This window comes from Vidua chalybeata, chromosome Z (genome assembly GCF_026979565.1).
Source record: "Vidua chalybeata isolate OUT-0048 chromosome Z, bVidCha1 merged haplotype, whole genome shotgun sequence".
In the NCBI taxonomy this organism is placed as follows: Eukaryota; Metazoa; Chordata; class Aves; order Passeriformes; family Viduidae; genus Vidua; species Vidua chalybeata.
In genome coordinates, this window is record NC_071570.1 from 995,240 (window position 1) to 1,021,922 (window position 26,683).

The following is a 26,683-nucleotide window of genomic DNA, read 5'->3' on the forward strand; positions in this document are numbered from 1 at the left end:
TGTCCCCTGTGGAGAAGAAGGCCAGGTGGAGATGTGTTAATCTGAAACAGTACCAGTGGTCTTTCAGCAACCCAGCTGATTCTGGGTGTAAATGGTGGAAGAACCTGGCCCTGCTGAGAGCAAAAGAAGTGTGGTGGGATTTTATTGTTACTTACAGACAAAACTTCCTGAGTTACCAGGTGGGAGAGAGACAAGTCCACTGGAATTGTCTCCAACCCGGCAGGGAGCCAGAGCAGGGCCTCTCATGGCTTCTTCCTTGGATTCCTTGGATCCAAACAGAGTTTGTCCTACAGGTACTGAGGAAGGGAGCTTCCAGGAAGGTGAAGCTTCAGGCTGGGAGAGGTAGGCTGGTAGCCAGGATCTCAAGCCCTTACACGGTGCTTTTCAGCAGCCGTCTCCAAACTGCACAGAGCTGCTCCTGTTTTGCAGGTGGGAAAAGCCATCCCAGGTAAAGGAAATAGTTTCATCAGTGCAGAGAGCTGAGGTAGTCATAGGTCTGTGCTCCCACCACTGAGTCAAATTGGCAGAATGATTAAGAGATTAATTTCCTGGTCTGCCACAGACTCCTGGAGTAGCCCGTGCAAGCAATGTAGATTTTCCTTTACTATTGTGACCTCCCTTTGAAAAATGAAGATAATAGCACATCCAGAATTCCAGGATTAATTAAAGCATGTTATTAAAGGCTGTGACATTTGTTGGGTACACCCGATATGAGAGATAAAAAAAAAATACCACATTGGTGAGCTTTGTGAATTCAAGTCATCCAGAACCATAATAAATCTCCTTTTTTAATAAAATAATAACTCATAAGAGGTGGTCAGAGCTATCAAACATTTATAGAGTGTCTGAGCTCCTGCTCCTGGAGGCAAATTTCCTCTGCAGTGAACATGAGGTCTGCACAAGATTAAAAGATCAGACTGGAAGAAGTTTGCCTTCAGCAGGAGTGAATTCCCATGGGATAACGGGCAACTAAACTCTTCTGAGACAAAACTGTTGGTGGGTGAGCGTGTTGCTGGGGCTGAACCCTTTGCTGCCAAGTGCTTTACAGCATTCAGGCTTGTCCAGAAGAGCTGGTGAGGCTGGCTGGGTCACAGCCTCCTTGAGAGGCACCTTCTTGCTGCCCCCAGCAGATGAGCGATGCAGTAAGAATGATTTTCTCTCTCAAGACCGAAGGGTTTCCTTAATCCTGCAGATTCCCATCCTCTTCCAGCTCCTTGGATCTCCTTGCAGCAAACTGGGTAAACAGGGCAGCAAGCAGGACGCGCTGCAAAGGTTGGTCATGCCTTTGCCTGCCTCGGGCCAGCGCTCACGCTACACCTCTGACTTACAGGTCACCAGGCAGTAACGAGCCAAACACAGCGGGAATTGTGGCTTGCAGGTGCCGGGAACCTCCGGAGTGTTAGCTGCTGCCCCTGAAATCCTGTGGCATTTCCTGCCCCAGTGAGCAATCCTGTAGGGAAACCAGCTATTAAACCCCGAGCGCAGGGACAGCACTGGTGAGGGAAGCAGCCTGGCCCAGGCTTGAACTTGCCCTGCACCAGGGCTCTGAGCCACGCAGAGACAGAACCACTGGCATTTGGAAACCTGGCAGTCACAGCCTCTTCACTTAGACACGTACCAGAGCTCTGCAAAATAGTCTTCCCAGTATTTTTTAATTCAATTTGTCATGGTGACAGAGGAAGAGCAGAGGTGTGCAGCGTGTGGGTGACGTGCCTGTGGCATGGGCTGGGAATGCCAGTCCCTCATCACATCATCCCAGACTCACGCCAGGGTTTGAATCCTCAGCATCTCCCAAGGCTTTAAGCCTTTTCTACATGCACCCATGTGCTTACAAGGGCTTTTACACTGACCCCCCAGGGCTTTCCATGGGGATGTTTTTGGCCACACACAAGATTATGAGCTCTGGAGTGGTTCCCCATGCCCTAAGGCATGGTGCTGGCTTGGTCTCTGCTCCCTGGGGCTGGGCTGCAGGGCTCTGGACAGAATCAGTTCAATCTGCAGGAATGTTAATTATTCATTGCTTTATCCCCTGGAATAATTTATCATTACTTTAACCCAGGTAGGAGCCCTTGCTGCAGAAACAGCCAGTGTGCACTGTGCACTGCACCGGGGTACTGTGACTCTGTCAGACCCCAGATTGTGCCCACGTGTTGCACGTGGTGACTTCTGTGCGGCACAGGAGGAGTGAAATCCAGATTTGAGGTCTTCGGGACATCTTTGCATGCAAAAATTCAGGACCTGGGGTTGTACTTAGCAACAGCCAGCTCTGTTCTGAAGACATTTAGAGCTGTCAGAATTGATGCTCCTCACTGGCCTGTGCCATCACCTGTCCATCCATCCGTCTGTTCCTGGGGTCTCCATGTGTCAGGGACAAGGCCAGGACCTTAAAACGAACTCCAGCCCATCCTGTGCTAATAAAGAATCCACTGGCTGTGCTTAAAGGGGAAAACCCCCTGGTATTTAGTTAATTTTCACCTCAAGGTGCCTTCCATGTGAATGCAAGAGGGGGTACCAAAAACTGCTATTTAAGAGCCCGTGCCTGTTAAATTTGGTCAACACAAGTTTTGATTCCCAAATGGAAGGAAGCTTCCATCTCCTGGAGGAGACAATTTCCAGCAGCTCAGCAGTTAGGATGTACTTCAGGGATTCTGTATGTGTTTTGGGGTTTTTAGTTTCCGAGTTTAATTAAAGTTTTAGATTAATGGAGAATCGCATGTGACACCAGCTGGTATTTCATGGGAATGGCTGCGCTTTGCCTCTGGGCTATCACTGCTACCCCAGCTTCACTGAAAGCTTTGCTTCTAATTCCACCAGTGCTCCACGTTTTGTTTCTGCAGTTGATTTAATGAAATGAGAGGAGCAAGTTTTGTTTGCCTGACTAAGCTCTCTTGGAGGCTTTGCAGGGATTATACTGTCAAATTTTCCCAGGGCAATTTCTAGACATTTTTTTCACCCCTTCCTTCCTCCTTCCCAGACTCCCCCCAGAGCCACCTGCAATATATATATATATATATATTTTTTTTTTTTTTTTGATTCATCAAGGATCTCAGAGCTGGAAAAGAGAGGTATCTGCAATGCTGGCTGTCCTTGCAGTAAATCAACACTGCTCCCTGCCAGGCTTTGGGGTGGAAGAGGGAAAATATGCCGAAGGGGAAGAGTTTTATCCTGCAGGGGACAAGGAGCGGAGTGTGAGATGCCACCAGTGATCACTCTGAGGAAAGGCTGTGGGTGCCCTGCGAGTGGCACAGCCCGAAACCACGGGAGTAGGGATCCCGGTGACGGAGTAAACAACTGTGACAGGGAACGGGAGCCGCTGAGTGTGGTTTCTGCCTGCTCAGTTAATATGCAAAATACCTTGAATGATAAAGAATAGCAGTAGTGGTTAATTAGGAACACTTTGCATTTCATTCTCCTTCTCAGGCTCTGAAAGTGCCGTATAAGCATGAATTGCAGAACAGGGCGCTCCCGTGGGATGGAGGGAAGCGGCATGGCCGCAGATTGACGGGCTGGGATCAATTTTTGGCTGTTGCTTGTGGAAGTTGGAATTCCTGCCTTCGGTGTAGGAGTGGCCACACAAGCAGCACCCAGGAGCAGTGGTGCTGGTGGGACCCCAAACCCACCGGCAGGCAGAAGACAGAGAAAAACCTGTCCCTGGCACATTTCTCGAGTTGATTTCCAGCGGGTTCACGAGGGCAATGCTCTTGTCCCGGGAACAGGTGTGTCCTGGCAAAGGACACCCCAGCGATGCCGTCCCTCACTCCTCAAAGTGTGGGGGATCCCGGTGGGGGATGGAAGACCCGAAAGCCACCAAGGGGCACCTGCTTGGGGCTTAATGGCTCTTCTTCTGTGAGAAAGGAAGACGGATAAAAGGCAAAAAAACTCCCAAACGCAGCACCAGCCTACGCTGCCGGGGGGATGCTGCCCGGGGGGCGCCGGAGCTGGGCGGGATGCTGAGGACCGCAGGGGAAGCGGCCGGGATAAAGAAATGTTTATCAAAAATAGTTTTTTTTTTCCCTTCCCTTCCCCTCGCCTTTTTTTTTTTTTTTTTTTTTTTTTTTTTTTTTTTTTTTTTTTTTTTTTAAGAAAAATAAATAATAATAGCCAAGCCAAGGGAGGCGAGCCGAGCCTCCCCATACCTGAGCGGGGCGCGGCGGAGGCGGAGCGGCGCTGCCTCCTCCTCCTCCTCCTCCTCCTCCTCCTTCTTCTCCTTCTCCTCCTCCTCCTGCCGCTGCCGCTCCCTCCGCTTCCCCTGCCCGCGCCCGGCCGGCCGCGGTGGGTGTAAAGGTCGGAGTGCCGCTGTGTCGGAGTGTCCGTGTGTCCGTGCGGCGGTCGGTCCGGCCGCCCGCCGCCCCCATGCCCCGCGCCTAGCGCCGCCCGCCCCGGCCATGTCCGCCGCGCAGCTCTACACCAAGGTGAGCGGGGAGGGGCGCGGGGGGGGGACTCTGCGGGTGCCTCTCCGTGCTCCATCAGTCCTGGGGAGGGGCTGCTTCCCAGCCCTGCAGGGGCCCCGCAACTTTCCCGCACCCGCCGCGACGGCGGCCGCAGGTGCGCGGCATGCGGAGCGGGCATCCCCGGCGTCCCCCCGCGGGTCCCGGGCCCCTCCCGGGCCCCTCCCGGTCTCCCGGCGTTTCACCCGCCCGGCTTCTGCGCGCTGGAGGGTGAACTTCGCCCGCGGGTCGCGGCGGTGGCCTCGCCCTCCGTGCGCTCCGTCACCTGCGCGGCCAAAACACTTCCAGCCTCCCCAGATCCCCCTGGAATAATTCTTCCCCTCCCGTATTCCTAAACCACGGGGTGGAAGGGGAGGAGGATGCAGTCCCTAGAATCACGGAATCGCAGAGTAAGTGCCGTAACTCACCGGAACGCTTCCGCGGTGTCCGGTTTCCAGAGTCCTTTTTGTTCCACAACTCCTGGATGAGGTCCCTTGGCAGGGGTGCCATGGGACGCACCCGCTTCCTCATGGAGCCAGGGAAGGTGACATGGCTGGTGGCCTGGCTGGGCACCGCGCCCCAGAGGGAAGGTTTGCTCTTAAAAAGTCATCGTGGTGGTAATCGAAGGCGCAGGTGCTCTTTTTTAAGCAGAGCCGGAGGTCTGGACTAGAAAAACGCTGTTTCCTCTCTGGTTTCAAATTTTTTTTTTTTTTTTTTTGTTATTTTGTGGCTGTGGGATACTCGGGTAACCCCAGCCCTTGGCCAACCCAGGCTGTGGATGCCTCCCACACAGCTGGGGGCTTTCCGCTCCTTTTCCCGGGGAGAGGCTTGTGTCCAGAGAGATCCTTGCCGGCTGACCTGTCCCGAGGGAAGAGCTCGTCGCAGGCAGCGCGAGATCCGCCCGGCCCGGAGCTCTCTCTGATGTGGCGAGAACCCTCTCGCTGTGCTCTGCATCTCCCGGGGCTGCTCGGGAGTGCTGCGGGCAGCCGCGACCCGGGAACGTGCTCTGTCAAAGCCGTCAGCAGCGCTGGGCAGCGGCTCACAGGGAGGAGAGCTTGGCTTCAGGAAAGCCTTTGCTGTGTAACAGTGTCAGCATCATCTGTTGTCATAATGAGAATTTTAGTGGTTTGGATTCTTCCTGTGGCCGTGGTCAGCTCGTGGAGGTGCTGCCAGATTGGCACCAGAATCACTTTCTGTCCCCGGGGCTTAACTTTGCTGCAGATTTCTGCTTCTGTAACAGATTTTGCCAACAGCTTTTTTATGTAATGTCGGGGGTTGCCGCGTATCTTTCTCTTTGGCTGTCACTATCAAAGGGATGCAGGATGAATGGTGGGTCTAGTGATCTCCTCTGAACCTGTGAGGATTGCAGAAGCCCCGCTGGACTGAGCAGGGCCGTCTGTGAGCGGGGTGACCTCCGTCCTTCTCGGGAGCACTTCAAAAGCAAAGTTTGGAACGTCTTTTTCCCTTGGAAAATCCGGAGAGGAGCAGAAGTAATGCTGTGGCTAAACAGCTCTGACGTGCCGACCACAGCATCTCTCAGGATGAGTGCATGGATGTGATGGCAAGCATCCCTGGGGAGGAGGGAGGCTGGCTCCCGGTGCTGTGTTATCCCTCTTGATGGGCTGATTAAATCAACCTGGTTAATTAATTTGTGACTTGATGAGCAGGTAGTTAGCCTGCATTGTCTTTTTTTGTGCTGCCTTGGTTTATATTCCTGTGGGTCTGTTGGACAGGTGTAAGCCGCCTCCAGGGGCATTGCTTGGGATCTGGTTGCTGAATGGGGACTTTCTGATGAGGAAGTGGTAGGGAATGTGGTGGCAACCTGTGTGTGTTGTTAACTTTAGATTTATTTTTAACAACAACAAAGTTTGCTGGTGAGGGCAGGTGCTTCAGCACTGGCTCTTCTGCTGTTGCCTGTCAGTTTTGCAGGAACGTTCTAGGGATGCAGCTGGTTTTTTAGGTGGTGGGGCCAGGGGCTGGAACCCACATGGGATGTCTGTGCAGCTGAGTCACGGTGAAATTTAGGACTGTCCTGCTGGGCTGTCTGCTGCCTGGGGCCTCTGTGCCAGCTCTGGCCTTTGAAGCAGTAGGAAAAATGTTTCCTGTGACTTTGAGGGTACAAGAAGAAGATCAAAGAAGGCTTAAAACCTACAACAAACCCAACAGCCTGGTGGTGCTGGTGGCTGCAGAGTCCCCGAGGTGAAGGGGATGTGTTGGTCTGTGGTGATGAGGAAGGTCTTGATGCTTGCCCGCACGTCAGCTCCGTGCAGGGGTGATGCCCGGGTGCAGAGGTGATGCTGAGGGGCAGAGGTGATGCCCAGGAGCAGAGGTGATGCCCAGGTGCAGGGGTGATGCCCAGGAGCAGGGGTGATGCCCAGGTGCAGGGGTGATGCTGAGGGGCAGAGGTGATGCCCAGGTGCAGAGGTGATGCCCGGGTGCAGAGGTGATGCTGAGGGGCAGAGGTGATGCCCAGGAGCAGAGGTGATGCCCAGGTGCAGAGGTGATGCCCGGGTGCAGAGGTGATGCCCAGGTGCAGAGGTGATGCCCGGGTGCAGAGGTGATGCCCAGGTGCAGAGGTGATGCCCAGGAGCAGAGGTGATGCCCAGGAGCAGAGGTGATGCCCAGGGACAGGGCTGATGCTGAGGGGCAGAGGTGATGCCCAGGAGCAGAGGTGATGCCCAGGTGCAGGGGTGATGCCCAGGAGCAGAGGTGATGCCCAGGGACAGGGCTGATGCTGAGGGGCAGAGGTGATGCCCAGGAGCAGAGGTGATGCCCAGGTGCAGGGGTGATGCCCAGGAGCAGGGGTGATACTCAGGTGCAGGGGGGGATGCTCAAGCACAGGGGTGATGCCCAGGTGCAAGGGTGATGTCCAGGGGCAGGGGTGATGCTCAAGGACAGGGGTGATGCCCAGGGACAGGGCTGATGCTGAGGGGCAGAGGTGATGTCCAGGTGCAGGGGTGATGCCCAGGGCAGAGGTGATGCTCAGGGGCAGAGATGATGCTCAAGGACAGGGGTGATGCCCAGGGCAGAGGTGATGCTCAGGGACAGGGGTGATGCTGAGGGGCAGAGGTGATGTCCAGGTGCAGAGGTGATGCCCAGGACAGAGGTGATGCTCAGGGACAGGGGTGATGCTGAGGGGTAGAGGTGATGCCCAGGACAGAGATGATGCTCAGGGACAGGGGTGATGCCCAGGTGCAGGGGTGATGCTCAGGAGCAGGGGTGATGCTGAGGGACAGAGGTGATGCCCAGATGCAGGGGGGGATGCTCAGGGACAGGGGTGATGCCCAGGTGCAGGGGTGATGCCCAGGAGCAGGGGTGATGCCCAGGACAGGGGTGATGCCCAGGTGCAGAGGTCATGCCCAGGGACAGAGATGGTGCCCAGGGACAGAGGTGATGCTCAGGGACAGGTGTGATGCCCAGGGACAGAGGTGATGCCCAGGCAGAGGTGAGGCCTCCTGGGTCTCTGCTGGCAGGTGAGGCTGTTTGGGAGGGAGCAGAGGAGGGGGAGGAGGGTGATCCGGGGTCAATACAGTGTTTCGCTGAGAGCCTGTGGATCCCACGGGTGCTGTTGTGTTAGCACAGCCACAACTGCACCTTCCTCTGAGTTATTCCTCCTCCTGCTGGGGCCAGAGAGAAACTGCTGAGGAGCCACTTTGGAGCATCCAGGTGGGAATTCTCAGGTCTCCCTCCTGCTGAACTGCAATGGGAGCTGGTATGTGTTGTGTGGAGGGCCCTTAACTTCCATGTGGCGCTTGCAGAAGTTTTCTGGGACCTTGTTGGGACATGTAGTAGTTTTCCTGGCGGGTAAATTTGTCACCATGCTGATGAATTCGGTGTGTTGGATTGGCCTGGGGAGCGCTTAGGCAGGAGAGGAACCCACCCTGGGAACACCAGCAGCTCTGAGCTTCTGCTGGAGGCCTTCTCCATGGGATGCCTTGCCATGCCCCTTCAAGGTCAGGGCTGACTGGTGTTTAATACCCCCATCAAGCAGGATAATTAATAGCTCTGCCTAATTATGAGTATGAGAGTAGTTCCAAAACTGCCTCAACCTTCAAGTGTGTAGGACCCCACTACAATGGTCTCTCCATAACTGTTTATCAAAACTTTGATAAACAGTTATGGAGAGACCATTCTGTCTTCTCACTCCCGCTGCTTTACCTGGGCACTCTGGGATTATCTGGCTGTGGCTTTTGTTTTGTGGCAGGATCAAACAGGAGTTTGGTGCATGTGCCAGCAGAAAAGGAGTTCTTGCAGAGGATGCGGACCTGGTCCTGGGGCTGCTGGCGCCAGCCTGTGCAAGAGGAGCAGGGCAGGTAGTGGTGTAGAGGATTCCAGCCTGCAAAAACCTGTTCCAGGTGGAGAACTAGGAGAACTTCGCCTAATCTGTGCGTTGCCCAAGGAACATCTTTCTAAGGCTGCTTGTGCTGGCCCTGCCCCTGCCCTGTCCCTGATGCGGCCAGCTGCGGCACTGCCCAGGCAAACTGCTGCAGGGCAGGGGAGTTTGTCAAATCCTCTTTACCTGCAGCAGGAGGCAGAGGCAGCTCATGAGCCTGTGCAGGCGCCAGCGTGACCCTGCCGTGGGGTTAACGGGGTGCTCTGTGCCCTGGGCTGGGCACTGGGCAGGAGGGATGGACCAGGACACCCCACGGAAGGCGCCGTCGTCAGCAGCAGGGCTGATTTGCAGCGCTAAACCAGAAATTAGAGTCGCTTGTATGGCTGTGTTGTAAGGTGAAGCTCTTCGTGTGACAAAACCAACTGTGATTGCTTGGGCTTCTGATGTTCTGCCCTCTTAAAGGCGCTTCTTAAAATGTGCTAATTGTCCTTGTAAGTATAGCCTCTGAACCTCGTGCAAAATAGTGCTTCTGCCAGGCTAGGGAATAAGCTGTGTCTTTCTGCTCCTGGGTTGTTGTGCAGCTCAAGATATTCTCTTCAGAAGGTCTGCAAGCTCTGGGTAAATAAGAAACCAGGGTATTTATTTTTCGTATAATTTTTTTTCCTCTCATTGTGCAAAGTGGCTGCTGTTTGCCAAGCGTTTTCTTACAGACTTGATGCATTAAAAAAATCCTCTTCTAATGGCTAGTGTTGGGTATAGAAAACTCAGGTTTTCGCTTGAAGTTGTGTTAAATGAAATAGCTGGAATGAATTGGTGGTTTCTGACCCTGGGGAGAAACTTCTCAAAAGTGCGTAAATGCTGCCAGTGTGATCACACACTGATTGAATCAACGAATTGGCATAAACCTTCTGGCATAAAACCTCCTGAAAATTGTTTATCCTGCAAGGCTAGGGGGAGGATTCATCCCTAGCGTGTGCCTGTGGGCTGGTTTGGGGCTGAGGAGCAGCTGGGAAGGAGAGAGAAGATTTTCTGTGGATTGTGTAGAACAAATTCCTGGGAATAAGTGCTGGGGACAGGGAATGTTTGGGGTTCAGTCGCAGGACATCCACGGGACGCTGCAGAGCTCCTGGACTCCTGCTGCTGCCATTGCGGCTCCTGTGAGGAAAAGCAGGTTATAGCAGCAGGTTTTGTCTTTTATTCTTCTTTATTTTAGATGATGAGAACATGTCTGGGTCATAGCACAAAGGGCAGGGACAGCTTGGAGGCCACGCTGGGGTTTTTATTTAAGGATGGGGCCGTCTCGCTGAAGGAGCCGGGTCCATTGGCATCCCCGGGCTCCTCCTGATCCTGCCTCATTATGAGCTGCAGTGGCAGAGAGAAAATCATTGAAATGTGAACTCTGATTGCTCCAGCCAGCTCTCTGCAGCTTGGGACCGTGCCAAGGGCACGGCCAGCGCCACAGCCGCCCGGGGCCCCCTCGGCTTCCCCGCGGTGGCACGGGGGAGAGGAAGGCAGAGCCAAGCCTGCGGCTTAAACATCCTTCAGCCCACCCTGTCTGGGCCTTGTGTGGATCCAAGGGAGGTGAGAGATTGTGGCGTTGGGGGGCATTTCTCTGCCTCGATGGGCAGGGTAAGGCCAGAGTTCACCCCACGCTCTCCCGGCACTGTATGGGTACACGTCCCACCACAGGGCACGCTGCTCTGGGGGCTCTGTGCTGCAAAAATAACCCCATTTTCTTCTCTGTTTGTGCAACTTTTCATCTCAGTTGCGCATTCAATAGCCCCCGTGCTTGGGTCAGGCGAGAGCCACTGAGCCAAGGAGCACGGGGCTGAGTGCAGGTGCTGGGGCACAGCCCCAGGGGTGGTTCCAGCAGGGTTAATTAGCTAGATCCCAGCTGTATGCCCTCTTGCTGGCTGGGATTAATCAGCTTGCTCCTTTAAAAAACTATTTTTTGAGAATTCCTGCCCCGATTCTGCTCCGAGAGCGTGAAACTGTGGCGTGGAGATCGCAGTGCGTGCAAGCCCCAAGTTGCAGTGACTTGCTGGGCAAACTCCAGGGTGAAGGATGGGAACAGCAGTGGGTCTGGGACGGTGCTCTGCTGGTTCTTGTGGGATTGGGTGGGATGAGTCCTTCCTGCCCTTTCCTGCCCCGAGGAAGGAGTTTATCCGAGGTTATTTGTTACAGGCAGCCTGGCTGCTGTTGAGGAATGTATTTACAGGGGAGGATTTTTGCTTTGTTGTTCTTTCTTGCTGCCAATTACCAGGCAGAGAAAATAATGACCCTGAATGTGAACTCATGCATCTCTTCTGGTGACCGAGAAAGAAGGCTGTGTATGTTTGTGACTGTATTTCCATACATATATTTTTGAACGTCTCAGTCTGCTGTAAAGCAGTGCAGTTCTAGATGTGCTGGACTTTTAATTTACACACCAATTACTTTGAAGCCCTGTCCGAAACAGGAGTAATGTACCCTTACTGTGGTGGCTGTCCTTCGGGGAATCCACGGGAGTAGCCCCACTTGAGCATGAAGGTGGACTTTGGACTTTGTGAGTTAGCCACGGGTGTAATAAATGTCAGGTAATGCAGGTGAAGCTCTGAGCTGGGTGTTTTTGTGTGGTGCTATTGCCTGATCTTTGACCCTTCCTGCACACAGAGGCGTTCGGGGCTGGTTAAAGGAACATTGCAGCAGGCTGCAATCCAGGTCAGGAAAATGACTGCTGTTATTGCAGCGAAACCTCAAGCTGTGGCAGACACCTGAAATGTTTGCAGAACACTCTGGGGAAGAACTTGCTGCTTATCAAAACTGAAAAAATTTCCTGTGAGCTTTCTGTTTCTCGAGCTGGTTGTAAAGCAGTTGCCCTGGTACGCCTCTGGCCTGCTCTAAGACACGTCTTGTGGGGTTGGGTTGGGTTTTGGCTTAGCCTGAACTGTCAAGTATGAGCAGAGACCTGTCCAGAGATGGTGGCAGGGCTGGGAAGGACCAGGATGGGTGGGTGATGGGCTTCACGTGGCTCTCCTCGTGTGAACACTCTTTAATGTGTTGTCTGGGCCATGGTGAACTCATCAGTTGTACTAATCAAGATTTTGAGGGTTTGGTATTTCTGCTCTTTGCCTTTCCTGTGGTGTCCAGAGGGTTTGGAGAGGAGCATCCCTACGGGGAAGAGCCTGCAGCCTGGAAATGTGACTCTTTCTCCAGCCGTGCTCTCCTTTTGTCCTTGGTTTGTCCGTGTCTGAGGTCTTCTCCGGCCGACTGAGACCTGGGAGTCGCGGGAATGAGTTAAACATGTCCAAGCAGGGGCTGTGGGGCTACAAGAACTGAGCAGCACAGGTCTGTAACGCTCACAGTGAGCAGTGATTAATTGCAGGTGGTGACTCCCAGCCCTGGCACGGTGCAGGGGGTGGGATGGCGGTGCAGCCCCTCCAGCAGCGCGTGCTCCTGACCTGCTGCGCCACCATCCTTTGCCATTTTTAACCAAACCCCGTCTGATTGTTCTTTTTTAGATTTCGTTATTGATTTCCCCCTCCCTGAGCAGTTTTCTGTCACTGCACCGACTCTTGGCGCCCTGTGCTTGTCCCCAGGAAGGCAGCGGTGCTTCAGGCCCTGCCCTGGCAGTCCCAGGGGGTCAGCAGCAGCACTGTGACCCCCCTGGCTGCCCTCCCCGGCCCTGTATGGTGCAGGGCAGGCTCTAGTGACCCTGTTCATGTCCCCCTTCATGCACAGCCCCTCAGCTCCCTCTCTCCATGCTCCCACACAGGCACTGTGGTGGCACCACTGGGGTGGCTTTGCCTTCTCTGGCTGCTCCAGGCGCTTGGTGCTTCCATGGATCCTCCGTGGGAGACGTGTGCTGTGTCGTGGAATCCCAGAATGGTTTGGGTTGGAAGGCACTTCAAGGATCATCCAGGTCCAGCCCCTGCCATGGGCAGGGACACCTTCCACTGTCCCAGGCTGCTCCAAGCCCTGTCCAGCCTGGCCTGGGACACTTCCAGGGGTCCAGGGGCAGCCACAGCTGCTCTGGGCAACCTACACCTCTGGGAAACCCATGTCCATTCTGACTTTTGGATATTTCTCTCGGCTCTCACCTGTTGGAGTCCAGGACATCCCTCTGGCTGCCCTGGCTGTCTCGAGACCCTGGCAGGGGGCTCGGAGACCTTGGCACCAAGTCAAAAACACCTGTGGCACCTGTGGAAAAAGCTGCCAACTCTGTATGAGGAATTACAAGTCACAAGGGTTTGAGTAGTGTGGTAGTTGAATTGACAAGAGGTGGAAAAGTAGAATTTTGGGATTTTTAGAATGTGATTCAGGCGTACAAGATGGTGGAATTTGGGCGTGTCCTGACCTTCTTCTCCTTCTTCTTGTCCTCCATGTCTTGCTGTGATGGTGACACTTTTCTGTTGGTTTAAGGTAGAGACACACTGTCCAACATAAATGATAGGTATTGGCACACAGACTGTATGTAAATTTTGATATAAAAAGTAAACACCGCCCGAGAGGGCACAGCAGAATGCCACGGCCTCCTTGCTAGACAGAGCTCAGAAGGTCAGACAATGTTATAGATAAGAAAAAATAAACAACCTCGAGAAGCTGATCCTACGCATTTCAGACTCCTCCTTTGGCTGCACGGGCTGGGAAACGAGGACTTTTACAACCTTGGGGTCAGCCCAGCGTCGCAGACCCCGAGACTCATCCACAGGTCTCCGCTCACCACGTGCTCCCAGCTCAGCTGCTCCTCGAGAACACCCTTTCCACACTTGGGGCTGACCAGCCCTTTCAGACCACAACCAGCTCCCTGAAAGACCAGGGGCAGCCCACGAAGGGATGAGTTTCCCTTGGTGGAGCCCTTACACCCAGCTAATGCAAACCTTCACCCTTCCCGTGAGTCACTGCCCAGGCTCCCTCCTGGAAGTGCCGCAGCGCGTGAGGTGCTGCTAGGATGTGCTAACCACCACTTGCTGGGCTGCTGGGAGCAGGATGTGTTGTGGGTGAATCACGGCCACTGCTTACCACAGTTAACACCTCGGGGATGTGGCCCGGCGAGTCAAAGGGCGAAAAAGACCCTTGATGTATTCAAGGGTGGCTTTTTAAAAATCACGGGCATGTCCGGTTTTTTTCTGGAAGCCCCACAGGGATGGCGCAGGCAAACCTACAGCTGCCAAAGCAAGGCTGGGTGTGAGCGAGCACCTGGGGCTGCTGACATGTGTATTAGGAAGTGAGCATTGAAAAAAGGGCTTTAAACCAAAATAGAAATAAAAAATATCTGATCCCTGTGCCTGCTGAGGAGCTGGTCCTTGGTGCTACACCCCAGGCGAGCAGGGTTGGTGTAAGCATATCTCAAGGCAGCCAGTGGATGCCAAGATGCTGAGGTGATAGAAGTTGTAATTTTCTATCTAATTAAGCTGAGTAATTCCTTGTGGATTTACGCTGCTTAATTATTGTGAGCTCTGGGAAGGTGGGTGCTGTGGGTGTTGCTGTTCTTTGCACTGAGGGCGCCGTGGGCATGGCATGGGGCTCATTCAGGGACACTCAGTCTCCTGGCGGGGTGGGCGTGGAGAGCTGGAGGTGGGTTTCACATGGCAGCACTGGACTGCTGTGGTCTTGGGTTGGTCCCACATCTCCTGCTAGGACCACGTGTCCTGTTCTGGAGACAGGTTGAAGGAGAAGACTCTGCTCCAGAGCAGAAGGTGGATGTGGGACTACTGGTTTGGCTCTTGCCAGCTCTTCCCACAGCTGTGGGGTGACTGTTCATTGCTTATCTGACTCCTCTTTCACCACCATGTTCGGTGGTAAGAAATAAAATAATGAAAGAAATTGAAGGTAAAGAGCTGCCTATCCAGAGCTTGGTGGGTATCTCATGTCCTGTGCTGTCCCTTTGGCTTCTTCCAAGGCTGGGCGAGACAGGAAAGCAATCCCCTGCCGGGTTAGACTGTGAACAAGTGCACTGTCCTCTCGTAAAGTAATGGTACCAACAAGGCACGTTCTAGCTGGGGCAAGACCTGTAGCACCACGGGAAGGCAGGTCTGCGTGAGCTGTGAAGGTCTCACCCGTGAGCTGCTGCAGAGCTGCCCCCAGGGGTGTCTGCAGGGCCTCCCCTGCTCCTCTGAGCTGGGGCTTTTCTCCCCGTGTCTTTTTGGGAGCAGAGGTCCCAGGGTGACCGACCTGCCCTTGGCTCTCCTGCAGCGCATTCTTCACGGCCCTGGCCAGAGATACAAGCAGCTCATATCTTGCTCCTGCAAACCCTGGAAGCGCCAGGTTTGAAATCTGTTGCTCCCCCTTCCTTCTGCTTGCTTTCTCTTCCCTTCTGCTTTCCAAAGCCTTTGTTTTTGTTTGGGTCCTGCCCCAGCAAGGAGACAAGCTGTTCCTCCCCGTGCAGAGCGGTGAGGGAAGCGCTGGTGCTTTGTCTGCCCCGTCGCAGGGGGTGGAGGCAGAGCTGTTCAATAGAACGCTTCATTTAAAAACAAGCAAGAGGGGAGGAGGAAAACCGAGGTGTCTTAAGTGTGCAGGCCTCAGTTCCGCAGGACGCCGGCGCTGAGGGTTAAAGGGCTGATGCTTTGGGTGCAGCCGGTGGCAGGGACGGCTGTGGAATTCAGCCTCGGGGCAGCTGCTGCTGCCCGGCCCCTGCTCGTCAGAGCTGCTTTGAAGCCTCGTGTGCTTTTGCCATGCCAAAATAAACTCAGGAGTCGAGGCTGTCAGAGGCAATCTTCATCTCTCTGCACTTTGCCCTCCCCGCTGCTGTCGCGGTGAGGGGCGGCTGTGCTCGCACCCCTGGGTTTTTGGGGAGCCCCGGGGACTGTCCCCGGGGTGCCGAGAAGTGCTGACCAGCTTGGGGCAACCTGAACTGCCTGCTTGACCATCAGGGTGGGACTGAACCATCCTGAGCCATAAAACCTGGCTGAATTTCCCTTTGTGCTGGAGAAGGTGGGGATGGCTGAGGCTGCTCCAGCCTGAGCGACTTGGCAGTCCCCAAAAAACGAGCTGCAAGCAGGCTTTTCCTCCCCAGGCACTGCTCTACCCAAAATACGGGTTTGCATCTCAAAGTCCACCACCAGGCATTTGAAACAGCGCTCTCACCCGAATGGAATCTCCCTGGGGCTCCTCTTTTTTCTTTTTTTTAATATGGATTTCTGCACCACACACTTTTTATCTTTGCATAAAAAGCCAGTTTTCAGAAATAGAATATTCTATTTGTCAATGCCAAAAGGTCTGTGGGCTCTCTCCCTCTCCCTCTTTTTTTAATATTATCTTAATTTAGTACTTTTTTTTTTTTTTTTTTTACTGAAAATGGTGCTGTCTCCTTGCAGCCTTTGCTCTGGTGCAAAGTTTCAGCACCGGGGGGGGGGGGGGGGGGTCATGTGAGGTAAATCAGCAGAATACAAACGCTGCTGTTACTGACTAAACTTTGCCCGGATCTCACCTAATCACCAGCCTAACACGTATTTAAGAGCTCCAGCTCTTTTCCTGTGGGGAGAGAGGCTCAGCCCCACATCAGCACTGCAGCAGACCTTGTCCCAGGATCCTTCCAGGGTCCTGGCATCCTTCTGCTGCAAAGGGTGGCATTTTTGAACCCTTTGGATATAACTCAGGCCTGAGCAATTGCTTGCTGCTACATCCCAGTTATTAAATGGCACTTTTTCTTTTTCTAGCAGGTTTACTGTTTTTTACCCTCTTTTTTTTTTTTTTTTTTTTTCCCCTAGTCTGATAGGATTCTGCTGTAATTTTCAGTCTCTTGAGAGGTATTACCCAAATTTAGGCTGTCTTTAACTCCCAGCAGGATGGTTTTTGGTGTCCCTGTGTGAAGAGCAGGCTGGATGTTGTGGCTGATAGAAAATCTTCCGTGTGCACAAGAGCTTTAACTGCGGTCCCACTCAGCTCACAACTAGTGAGGTTTCATCCTCCTAGCAACTCTGAAGGCAGTTTCTTGTCTCTCCACTTTCAGTTCTAACGGCTGAATGCTTCCAAAGGAGAAACCTTCCAACAAAACGATTTAATTTCCCTCGGTAATATTTTGGGCACAATCTGTTGGCGACTCTTTCATCTGGCGTGCCATCTCTAGGCTTATAACCCTCTTTGATGTGGCTCATTCAGGGGAAAAATGGCATTACACACTACCTCAATCATTCAGATGTCAGAGAGGATATTGCATTTGACTAATCGGGGGAAATTTGGGAAGATTTAGTAATGCCAGCAGACATGACCCACTTCCACTTAAACGCTTCTCAGACAATAGAGCTTGTGCTAAGTGGTGGGGGAGGGAGAAACACCCATAGAGTAGAAAAAAATTAATAGTTACTTGTAATTTTAAATTTTATTGCGCTGACCCTTTCCTAGGCTCAGGATGCTCTTGCTTTCTTTTTGTGTTTGCTTTTTACTTTTTCTGAGAAAAAGATAGTACTGATACCGACTGGTTTTCAACAGGCGTGTGTTATCTGGAGATGACCGTCGCCGTGCTGTGGGTGTGCTGTCACCTTTGGGATGTGGCTGGGGGATGCTGGGATGTGGCTGAGGGTGTTGGGAGCTCTGGTCCAGCTGTGGGTGACCAGCGGTGGCCGGGGATGTGGAAGGTGGTGTGGGAACTGATTTTTGGCTGTCCCAGCTCAGGAAGGTGCCCGCCTGGTGATGTGCATCTTAAGTACGTAAAGAATATTAGTCCACAAAGAGAGATTTAAGTGTTTCTCTCCTGCTCCAAACCTTCAGTGCTGCTCATTCCTGATCCTACGAGTGTTCTGGCCAAAACCAAACAGAAACTGCAGAGGCGCAGCTCTGTGATGTTGTAAAAACTGCGAGATAGCCAAACCTAAGTTTGTAGTATATAAACTATTACTTCAAAGGCAACAAAGGAGAACATTCTTCTAAGAGGTAACTCCATAATTCTTAGTGCTGCAAGTTCTGTCAAGCAGCTTGTGGCTGTTGCTTTGTGCAAGGTTTTATCTTTGCAGCCACGTGAGCTGAGCAAAAGCAACTTAAAGCTTATTAAACCCCTTATTAAAAATAGTTCTGTAATCCTTCTGGAGTATGGCAGCAACACTTGGGTCTAATTCCATATTGCAGCTAAATTCACGTTGTAGCAATGTGCAAGGTGCTGCTGAGAGGCAGACACACGATGCTGCAAGATCCTGGAGTGAATGTCCAACGTGATGGAGCCACGCCAGAGCCCACCTGAAAAGGGGAAGATGAGCTGTGCTGCACGGGCAGCATTTTGGGGCAAAAAGTCCCACCCTAGAGGTGTGCTGGAACTGCTGCTGGTTTCTGGAAGGGGGTCCAAGTCTTCAACCTTTGTTTTGTTTTCACTTTTCTGTGATCATTGAGGCGTAGGCAGTTTTTTTAAATGCTCTGCTTTCGCCTGCAGCCAGGATTCCACTGCTCTCCTTCCACAGGATGCAATCCACTCTTGTTTTTCTGAGCTGCTCCCCAAAAGCTGCTCTTTGAAGAGCCACATTATAATATAACTTGAAGCTTAGAAATAAACTTCAAGTAACTTCACCCAGCAAGCTAGCACCTTCCTCGGGTTAAAATCTTGTTTCTTCTGCCTTCAAGCTTCAGAGCCAGTAGACTGACATTTTTTAGATGCATCCCTGTTGATAAATGCTGCTTTTATGCGCAGTTACAGAGATGGCTGGAAGAGACGTAGCCCTGACGCTTGTCTAGATAAATTAATTTCCTTTGCACGCACCTCTGGGTGTCTGAGCTGGTCACTGGGGGCTCCGTGACCAAAACTCCGCGTTGCCCCTGTGTCCCACGAGTGAGTCCAGAGGAATTTCTGCAGCATTAGCGGTGGGTGTTGGGTGCCCAGAGCTCCTGTGAGGTCTGGGGGGCTCTGGAGCGATGGCCAGGCTTGGGCTGGGCAGGAGGGATGCCTCCCTGCTCACTCCCACCTGCCTGGGAAGCAGCTGGAAAGCTGGGAACAGCTGAAGTGTTCCTGGGATCTGGACAAACCTGTCCTGGCGTGAGGCTAGCCTTCAATATAGTTAATTTGTCTGGGAAGGGAAAAGGCCGGTTTGGAAGGACTTGGCTTCTCTCCTCCTGTTCACACAAAACAAATGCAATTTTTCAAGTCAGGGCAGAGCAAATCAGTGCAGATCTGAACCAGGGCTCATATTTTGAAAGCTGAAGAGCTTTTGAAACACCCCAGCAGATGGAAGAGGCCCTGGCTGCATCTGCCTTACCTGCTTTAACCCCATAAACAGCACTGACCCTTGTCTCTTACAGGCTTTGTACATAATTTATGTCTGATTTGAAAGCTGGCTGCTTTGTTAACACACTTGTCCATGACTGATGCTCGGAGGAGTCTCTCGGGAGCTGCAGTGCCCATGCCCAGGGCTCGTGTTCGACGGCTGAGATGCATTAAGGATGTTTAAGTTGTTGGATGGAAGCAGGCCAGTTAAAAATGGAGACGCGGCTTTTCCCACCCTTCATTTGAGGGAAAGCTGAAGCCACTGTGTGGGCTCTGTGCTCTGGCAACAAGCCAGCAGTGAGGGGGTGGGTGCTGTGTCCTTGGTGCCACAAACCCGGGCCGTGCTGAGTGTGGGTGTGAAAATGCAGCGGTGGCCTTTGGACACTAAACCAGCCGTGCGTGTCTGTGGGGCTGGAGCGACACCTGAGACCCTGATGGGTCTCTGCAGGGGCTACGTGTCCTTCCAACAGCCAAACCCTGCTGGTGCTGGGGTGATGTCCTGCAGCCGTGTCCCTCCTGTCCCTCCCAGCAGGCACGAGCCTCGCCGAGGCCTTCAGGTCTGTGAGGATGCTGTGAGCGGGTCAGCAGCTGCTGAGCTCTCTGCTTGTGTCCAGCATCCCCTCCACATGCTCACAAAGCCCCCTCCCTTCGGGGGATGGAAGCAGCTCCTGGGGATGTCTCTTGCGTTTTATTCCTGCAGACTGAATGTGAGACACTGGGGATAAATTTGCTGCAGCAATAAAACACAGGTTAGGAGAGATAATGATATTAACTGTGGCAGTCTGTCTCACTACCGGAGCAGCCTCTACCCTCTTCTGTCGTGTGATGAGGAGAGATTTGTGGCTTATTTTCCCCTGTGTCAGTGCAAAATGAGATGTGGGCTTTCTCCTGCACATGCAAATCCTGCAAGAAGTGTTGGAGGAGCGGGGAAACCCCAGCTTTCCCAGACAGCGTTCCTGGCTGGAAACAGGCTGTGGGGATGCTGAGGTTTGCTGGTTTCCTTTGAAATGAAGGCTAAACCTTTGTCAGTGCTTTGCTGGTAGATGGACAGAGGGGAAACCTCCTCTCTGAACAGGCTAAAATGCCTTTTGAGCAGGTCAAACTGCTTTCCTGTGAAAAGAGTTTTTGTGAAAACCAGTCCCTTGGGATTCCTCCCTGGGACATCGGTGCTGGCAGTCAGGAGCTGGCTTTGTGGATGTGCTGGTGGCAGCCAGGCTGTGCCCAGATCCTGCACTGCTGTGGCCATCACTGCTGTCCTTGCTGACCTGGCAAAGACCTGGGACGTGTTGTGTCCTGAGCAAGGTGGCTTCTCTGAAATGCATCGGTCTGGAGCCCAGATCCACAATCCTACAGCTGGAAATGCCAGCTGCTGAAGGAGCATGGAAATATAGGGTTTCTGCAGACCCTCTGTGGGGAAATCCCAGAATCACAGAAGGGTTTGGGTGCAAAGGACCTTAAAGTTTATCCAATCCCACCAATGTCCACTGGGACACCTTCCACTGTCCCAGGGTGCCCAAAGCCCCGTCCAACCTGACCTTGGACACTTCCAGGGATGCAGGGGCAGCCACAGCTGCTCTGGGCACCCTGTGCCAGGGCCTGCCCACCCTCCCAGCCAGCAATTCCCAGTTCCCAATCTCCCACCTGTGCCTGCCCTCTGGCAGGGGAAGCCATTGCCTGTGTGCTGTCCCTGCAGGCCTTGTCCCCAGTCCCTCTGCAGTGATTGAAACCAATGACTGAGAGGATCAAGGAAAATCCGGAGGGAGGAGAGCACTGGGCTGAGCTGGGGCTGCTCTGAGGGCTTGCTTGGCATGTGGCTCTGCTCTGCTCTTCCAGCCTGGTGCAGGGGACATCCTGTTGCTGGAAGTGACCCCGATTTGCAAATGCAACACAGGGAGGATGGGGAGAGGAGGGGAAAGCAAATATTTGCCTTTCTGTGGCTGAATCCAGCCCGCTGATGCTCTGATAGGTCCCGCTCCTCTCACGCTCGAGCCTCTGCTCTTACTAGAATATTTTTGTTTGTACAAAGTGGGTCTTATCTCCACCGTAGCTGGGAATTGGGAGGCGGTGCTCTGGCAGTGCCTTTAATAATGCCCTGATAAGGGCTCGCTGCCCCTGGCAGGGAGAAGGAAAGCCAGCCTTGCTGCCTTACCGGGGAGCAGCAAGGGGAGAGGTGACACAGGGAGGAGGGAAACTGAAGCAGTGGCAAAGGCTGGTTTGGTGTCTGGGGTGAAGAGGGTGGGCTTAGGTTTGGATGCACCTCTGCACGGTGACGGCACCGTGCCATGACCCAAACCGGGATTTTTAATTTTTTTTTTTTTCTTAATAAAGCAACTAAGAGTACTCGTTGGGAGGTTTGCAGCAGCCTCCAGTTTCACCCCAGTGTGGGATGGAAGGTAGAGCAGCTGTGAGGGGACATGAGCTGCTTCACATCTCTCTGCTGTTTGTAGGTCACAACCCCTTTGGACAGTGTCCCAAATCCCTGGTGGATCCACGAGTGTGCAAGGCCACTAATGCCTCTTCCGATGCATTTGGATATTGGGCAAAATTCCTTTGTGGAAAGGGCTGTCCAGCCCTGGCACAGCTGCCCAGGGCAGAGGTGGAGTCCCCATCCCTGCAGGGATTTAAAAGCTGTGTGGCTGTGGCACCTGGGGACGTGGCACAGTGGTGGCCTGGGCAGTGCTGGGGATGGCTGGAATTGATGGTCTGAGGGCTTTTCCAAGCCAAATGATTCTGGGGCTCTGTGGTTTGGAGGTGCTGTGGGACAGGCCCATTCTGTGGGTGGTGCTGTGGGGTTACCATGAGTGCAGCTGGCAGTGACTGAAGCCACGTGAGTTCAGCCGTCCCTGCCCAACCACTGACCCCTGCAGTTTGAAGGAACTCAGCTCTTGGGACTGACTATTTTGTCAGAAAGGGCAGAAACCTTTGGTCTTGTGCATCCTGCGCTGGGAACTCTCAGCACGGCTGGCAAAAGCTTCGCTTTTACAACGAAATAAACTTGAATAATGTAAAGTTCATTCAATTTAGTTTTTTCTTCTTCATTTTATTCATCTACCTTCACTTTTACAATGAAATAAACTTGAATAATGTAAAATTCATTCAATTTAGTTTTTTCTTCTTCATTTTATTCATCTACCTAGCAAAGCATGAGGTCACCCCTTAGAGAAGAGAGAAAAGTGGCAGAGCAGTGTTTGGTAGAGGTGGATTTGAGTTGCTCTTTGGCCCTGGTTTGAGTGAGCTCATGACTTGTCTTCATGCACTCTGAAACTGCTATAACTTCAAGATGTATTGTTACTTGTTTTGCTGCTTTTCCAGTTAAAAAATAAATGTTTTCCTCACCTTGGGTGGTAGGAGTAGGTGTAACTGAGCCTTGAATTGGGTTAAGTCCTGAAGCTGAGCTGATGGGGCCCCGTGGCTTCAGTGTGACCATAACTCCTGTCCTTCCCCAAGGGAAAGGCATCCCTTGGGCAGGAACCGATTTCCTGGTGTTGGGGCAAAGCTCCTTGGGCCTGAGCCAGGGAATGTGTAGTGGGAACAGAAACCTGACAGCTGGGGTGTCCCTGAGATGTGGGAAGAGCCAGGGCTGAGACTTCCCTTGGTGGCAGCTCTGCAGCCCTGCCTGTGCCCCTCTGGAGCCTGTGCCTTTTGGGGAATAAAAGAAATGCTCCCGTGGGACGGGGAAGGGTGTTCCTGTGAGTGCACACATCTCCTGTTGGGACAGGGATGTCCTGCGTGCCGACCCAAGAGTGGCTTTGCTGTGGGAATGGGGAAGGCAGGAGCAGCACTCTACGGCTGAGATAAATTCTTTCGTTTGTTTTTAAATCTGTTTTTATTTCCCCCTTCTGTTTGGCTGCTTTGTTCTGTGGACACCTCAGTGTTTCATGAGAGCCGTGTTTAATCTTCCTGGGAATGTGTGTTTGTGCACAGCTGGGGCAGCCACCCTTCCAGAGGGAAGAGATAACCTTGGATTTGCCTATCTCTTCTGCCAGGCTAGGGGAAAAAAAAATCAAAATTTAAAACAGAAGGTAAAGGCTAGAAAAGCTACATTTTGTGGTGGTGATTTTTGTTTTGTTGGTTTGCTGTTTTTTGTTTGGTTGGGGTTTTTTTCCCCTCCCTTTGTTTTTGGTTGTTGTTGTTGTTTGTTTTTTGCTGCTTTGTTTTGGGTTTTTTTAAAGTAGGTTCAGGTGCCCTTCTTGCAAGCATTTTCCCACTTGGGCAGTCTTCCGTATGTTGTTCCCCTTCCCTGAGCCCTTCCTGCAGAACATAAATGCTGCTTTTCTAAAGGCACCACCTCCCAAATCACCTTCTGAGATTCAAAATTCAGGGGCTGATGGAGATTTTCTTTCCTGCATCCTTCCTCATTTAAGCTTTTGTCTCCCCTACCCTTGCTGGAGGAGGTTGGATGTGGGATTTAGGGGATGCTTTTCCACGGAGTTGCCGCGTGGTGTAAAGAAGAGGCTGCAGGATATGAGTGTGGGAAGATCTGGAGAGCCAAAATCTCATTATTTCAGCTGGACAGCTAAAACTGTGAGGGAATGAGAAGGAAAAGAGCTGACTGTCCAGCCATGCTGTGCATAGCATTTTATATACTAAAAAAGAAAACCTCATTTTGTTTGAGTTTCCTTGGACGTGTGTTTTGAACCAGTGTTAGCTCAGCAATTGCAGAATCTTGCTGGTTTATTTCACAGGAGAGAAGAGACAGAGTCTGTCCATGAACGTGGAGCGACTCATGACACAAGTGCTCCTCTGAGATCTGCTGTAAAGACATCTTGGGAGCACCAGAGCCCGTACAAATCACACTCCCAAATACTTGGAAATCGCGGCAAGAAGGAAATTTAGGAAGAAGTTCTTCCCTGTGAGGGTGGGCAGGCCCTGGCACAGGGTGCCCAGAGCAGCTGTGGCTGCCCCTGCATCCCTGGAAGTGTCCTAGGCCTGGCTGGACGGGGCTGGAGCAGCCTGGGACAGTGGAAGGTGTCCCTGCCCATGGCAGGGTGGCCCTGGGTCCCTTCCCACCCAAACCATTCTGCCATTGTATGGAAATGCAGGAGCAGTGGTTCCCTCCCAGGAGACCTTTTCTCTGCCCTGCCATTCCTCAGCAGCTGGGAGTGTCCGAGTGTGTGTTCACTGCTTCAGTTACTTTAATTGAATGCATTTATTCCAGCTTTGTGTCTTGATCACTGGGGCTGTTCTCCAGGTGTCTAATGTCTCCTTTCTAACAGACCTTGTTGCTGGAATTCTTTAATTACCTCTGGTGAAACGTTGCTGTGTAAATCCCTGGTGATCAATTTGTTTTCCTTCAGTTGCTCAGCAGTGAAAAGGATGCAGAGGTGGCCCCGGGGGTCTTTCCAGCATAACCCCCTCTTGCTGGAAAATGCTGAAAAACGTCCTGTAACTTTAAGTCAAACCCCTTTGAATTAACTATGCCTGAGTGATGTTCCAAGAGGGGTTTTAATGCCCGAGTTCTGGAGATGTGAGGGGTTACTGTGCAGGTTGATTAATCCAATTACTTCTTTTGAGTAAGGTTAACAGTCCAGTCTGGTGGAGACGTTGCACTGCAATTAACGGTGGATTTTGGTGCTGTTTGGGTACAGTGGTGCCCAGTGGGGAGCACGGCTGAGCTCTGGAGGGGTGGGGGATGTGCTGTGGTACCCTGGATTTTGGGAGACACTGGTGACGCCCTGAATGCCACCGGTGTCGCTGCAGTTACAGCCAAGGAGCAGCCACTGCTTTAAACATTCCCAGCTGAAAGCCCTGCTGTCCCCTGGCTGCATCCCTGCACCCCAGAGCCAGGCTCCTCCCGGGACCATTTTCATCTAAAATCATCTAACATGGGGTGGTCGCTGCCCTGGGAAGTGAACGCGCTTGTGAATTTCCCTACAGCATCACAGGGCTATGTAACAGATACAGGACTCTGAAAACACAAGGGGAAAAGGCCATTTTTGACTATTTAATTAAACCCAAAGGCTGTTTTTAAACTATTCATTACCAATCAGCCGTAAATGGTGTATATTGAGCACGTTTTGGATCCAGCTTATGTTCACCAAGGAGTGGTGAACGCACATGGATTTCGGATGGAAAAGGGGACAGCGAAGGCAAGGTTACATCACATCACTGCTAAAGGTTTTGATTAATTGAGAATTACAGGAGAGAAGGGTAATTAATGCCAATCAAGAGGGATTTGCAGAAAGTAGCCTGGAAGGATTTCACTCTTGCAGTACGACAGGCTGTTTGGTGAAAGTCATGCTACGGGAACACTTGGCCCCTGTGTGGAGTTTTTAGTTAGAAAAAGGCAGAACACGAGTCTGTAAAACCCCAATAACCTTTTTTAGCTTACAAATTAAAAAAAAAAAAAAAAATCTGCTTATCTGAGCTGTGTGTGAAAGGCTCATCCTGGGACAAGGATATTTTCACGGTCCTGTGCAACGTGGGAATTTTTTAATCGATCACTTGCAAGGAGAGGTGAGGAGTCCCGGAGGAGCTGACGTGGCTGGGTGGTGCCGGGGTGTGGCCATGGGCACCACGAGTGCTGGAGCCAGGAAAGGTGCTGGGGGAAGGGGTGCCGAGCTCCCTGCTCCAGGATGCTGATGCCCACACCTCTTCCAGGGAAATCTGCAGGTGAAGTCCAGTTACCTGCCTTGGCTTTATCGGCAGATTTTTTTGTCCTTCCCAGGGACCCTGCAGGGATTTTGGGGGCTTGCAGAGCGTCCCTCCTTCTGGCAGGGGATGATGGACAGTGATGGTGAGCAAACGGGAAGCGTTTGCAGGGCTGAGCCAGGCCTGACAGAAGGAAAACTCTTTTGTGGGGCAGTGCTGCCCTGCTCGATGGAGCCCGGGAGCTGGGGAGGGCACTCGCAGCGGCGCCCTGGGCGCCGGCGTCTCTTGGAGCTGCTCTGATCCCGGTGAGCGCTAAGTTTTGAAGGGCTTTGCCGGGTTTGGTTAATTCTGCCGTGGAGCACATGCTGTAAGTCCAGGGGAGAGCCCTGCCTCGCACGCCGTGTCTCACCCGGCTGCTCCCAGCTCCCAGCCTTGGCAGCGCTGCTTCGGAGCCACCCAGGGCGAAGGGCTGCTGTGCTCAGCCTGATCCCGGCTGGAGGGGGGATCACTCAGCACCCAGAGACACCCTGAGCGCTGCCGGCTCCCGTTAACCCGGCCCAGCTCTCCCCTGCCACACCTGGGGCTGCTGTCAGCTCTTGGTTAGGGTGGCGCAGGTGACAGCGCGCGTCCCCCGTGCGTGGGACCTTGCTGACCCTGGCTTTGGGTTCGTTGCTTTTTAAAGGGAAGAGAAGCAAAGTGAAAGCAGAAGTTGCTGCACTGCCCGGGGCGAACCGCGGTGTCACAGCCCACGGGGCAGTGCCTCCCCAGCCCGGGAGGGACTGCCTTTTTTTTGCCCCAGATTAAGACCAGATTGTTAATTTGCACTGTCCCAAAGCACCTGGGGCTTTACCTACTTCTGCAGCACCTGATGATTTACTGTAAGACGAATTTTGCAGTGAGAGCAGGGCTGTGTGTGCACTCAGGACCTTGACGCCGAACTTGTCACTCTTAATTAAACCTTCGGTAACGAGCGACGCCGAGATGCCACAAAAGAAGTGGCGGGGGAGATGTTGGGAACACACGAGCTGGCTGTTAGTTACATGTAAGACTATTGATTAGTCTTGGAAATTGTCCTGAAAAATCACAGCTAATTAGGGAAAAGCCTTCAAGGGTACCCCCAGTATTTCTGTCCTGGTGTCAGGGCTCGCCTGCAGCCCCCCCCCGTGC

The 26,683-nt window shown here is 52.7% G+C and overlaps 1 protein-coding gene across 1 annotated transcript in view; it reads left to right on the plus strand.

Annotated features, from left to right (window-relative positions):
* The first annotated feature begins 4,292 nt into the window (after window positions 1-4,292).
* MYO5B (myosin VB) overlaps window positions 4,293-26,683 on the plus strand; it is a 145,838-nt gene continuing 123,447 nt past the window's right edge. The window contains exon 1 of the mRNA XM_053932302.1: window positions 4,293-4,412. Within this exon, the coding sequence (XP_053788277.1) occupies window positions 4,386-4,412 (27 nt within the window). The 5' untranslated portion in view covers window positions 4,293-4,385. The remainder of the gene's footprint in view (window positions 4,413-26,683) is intronic.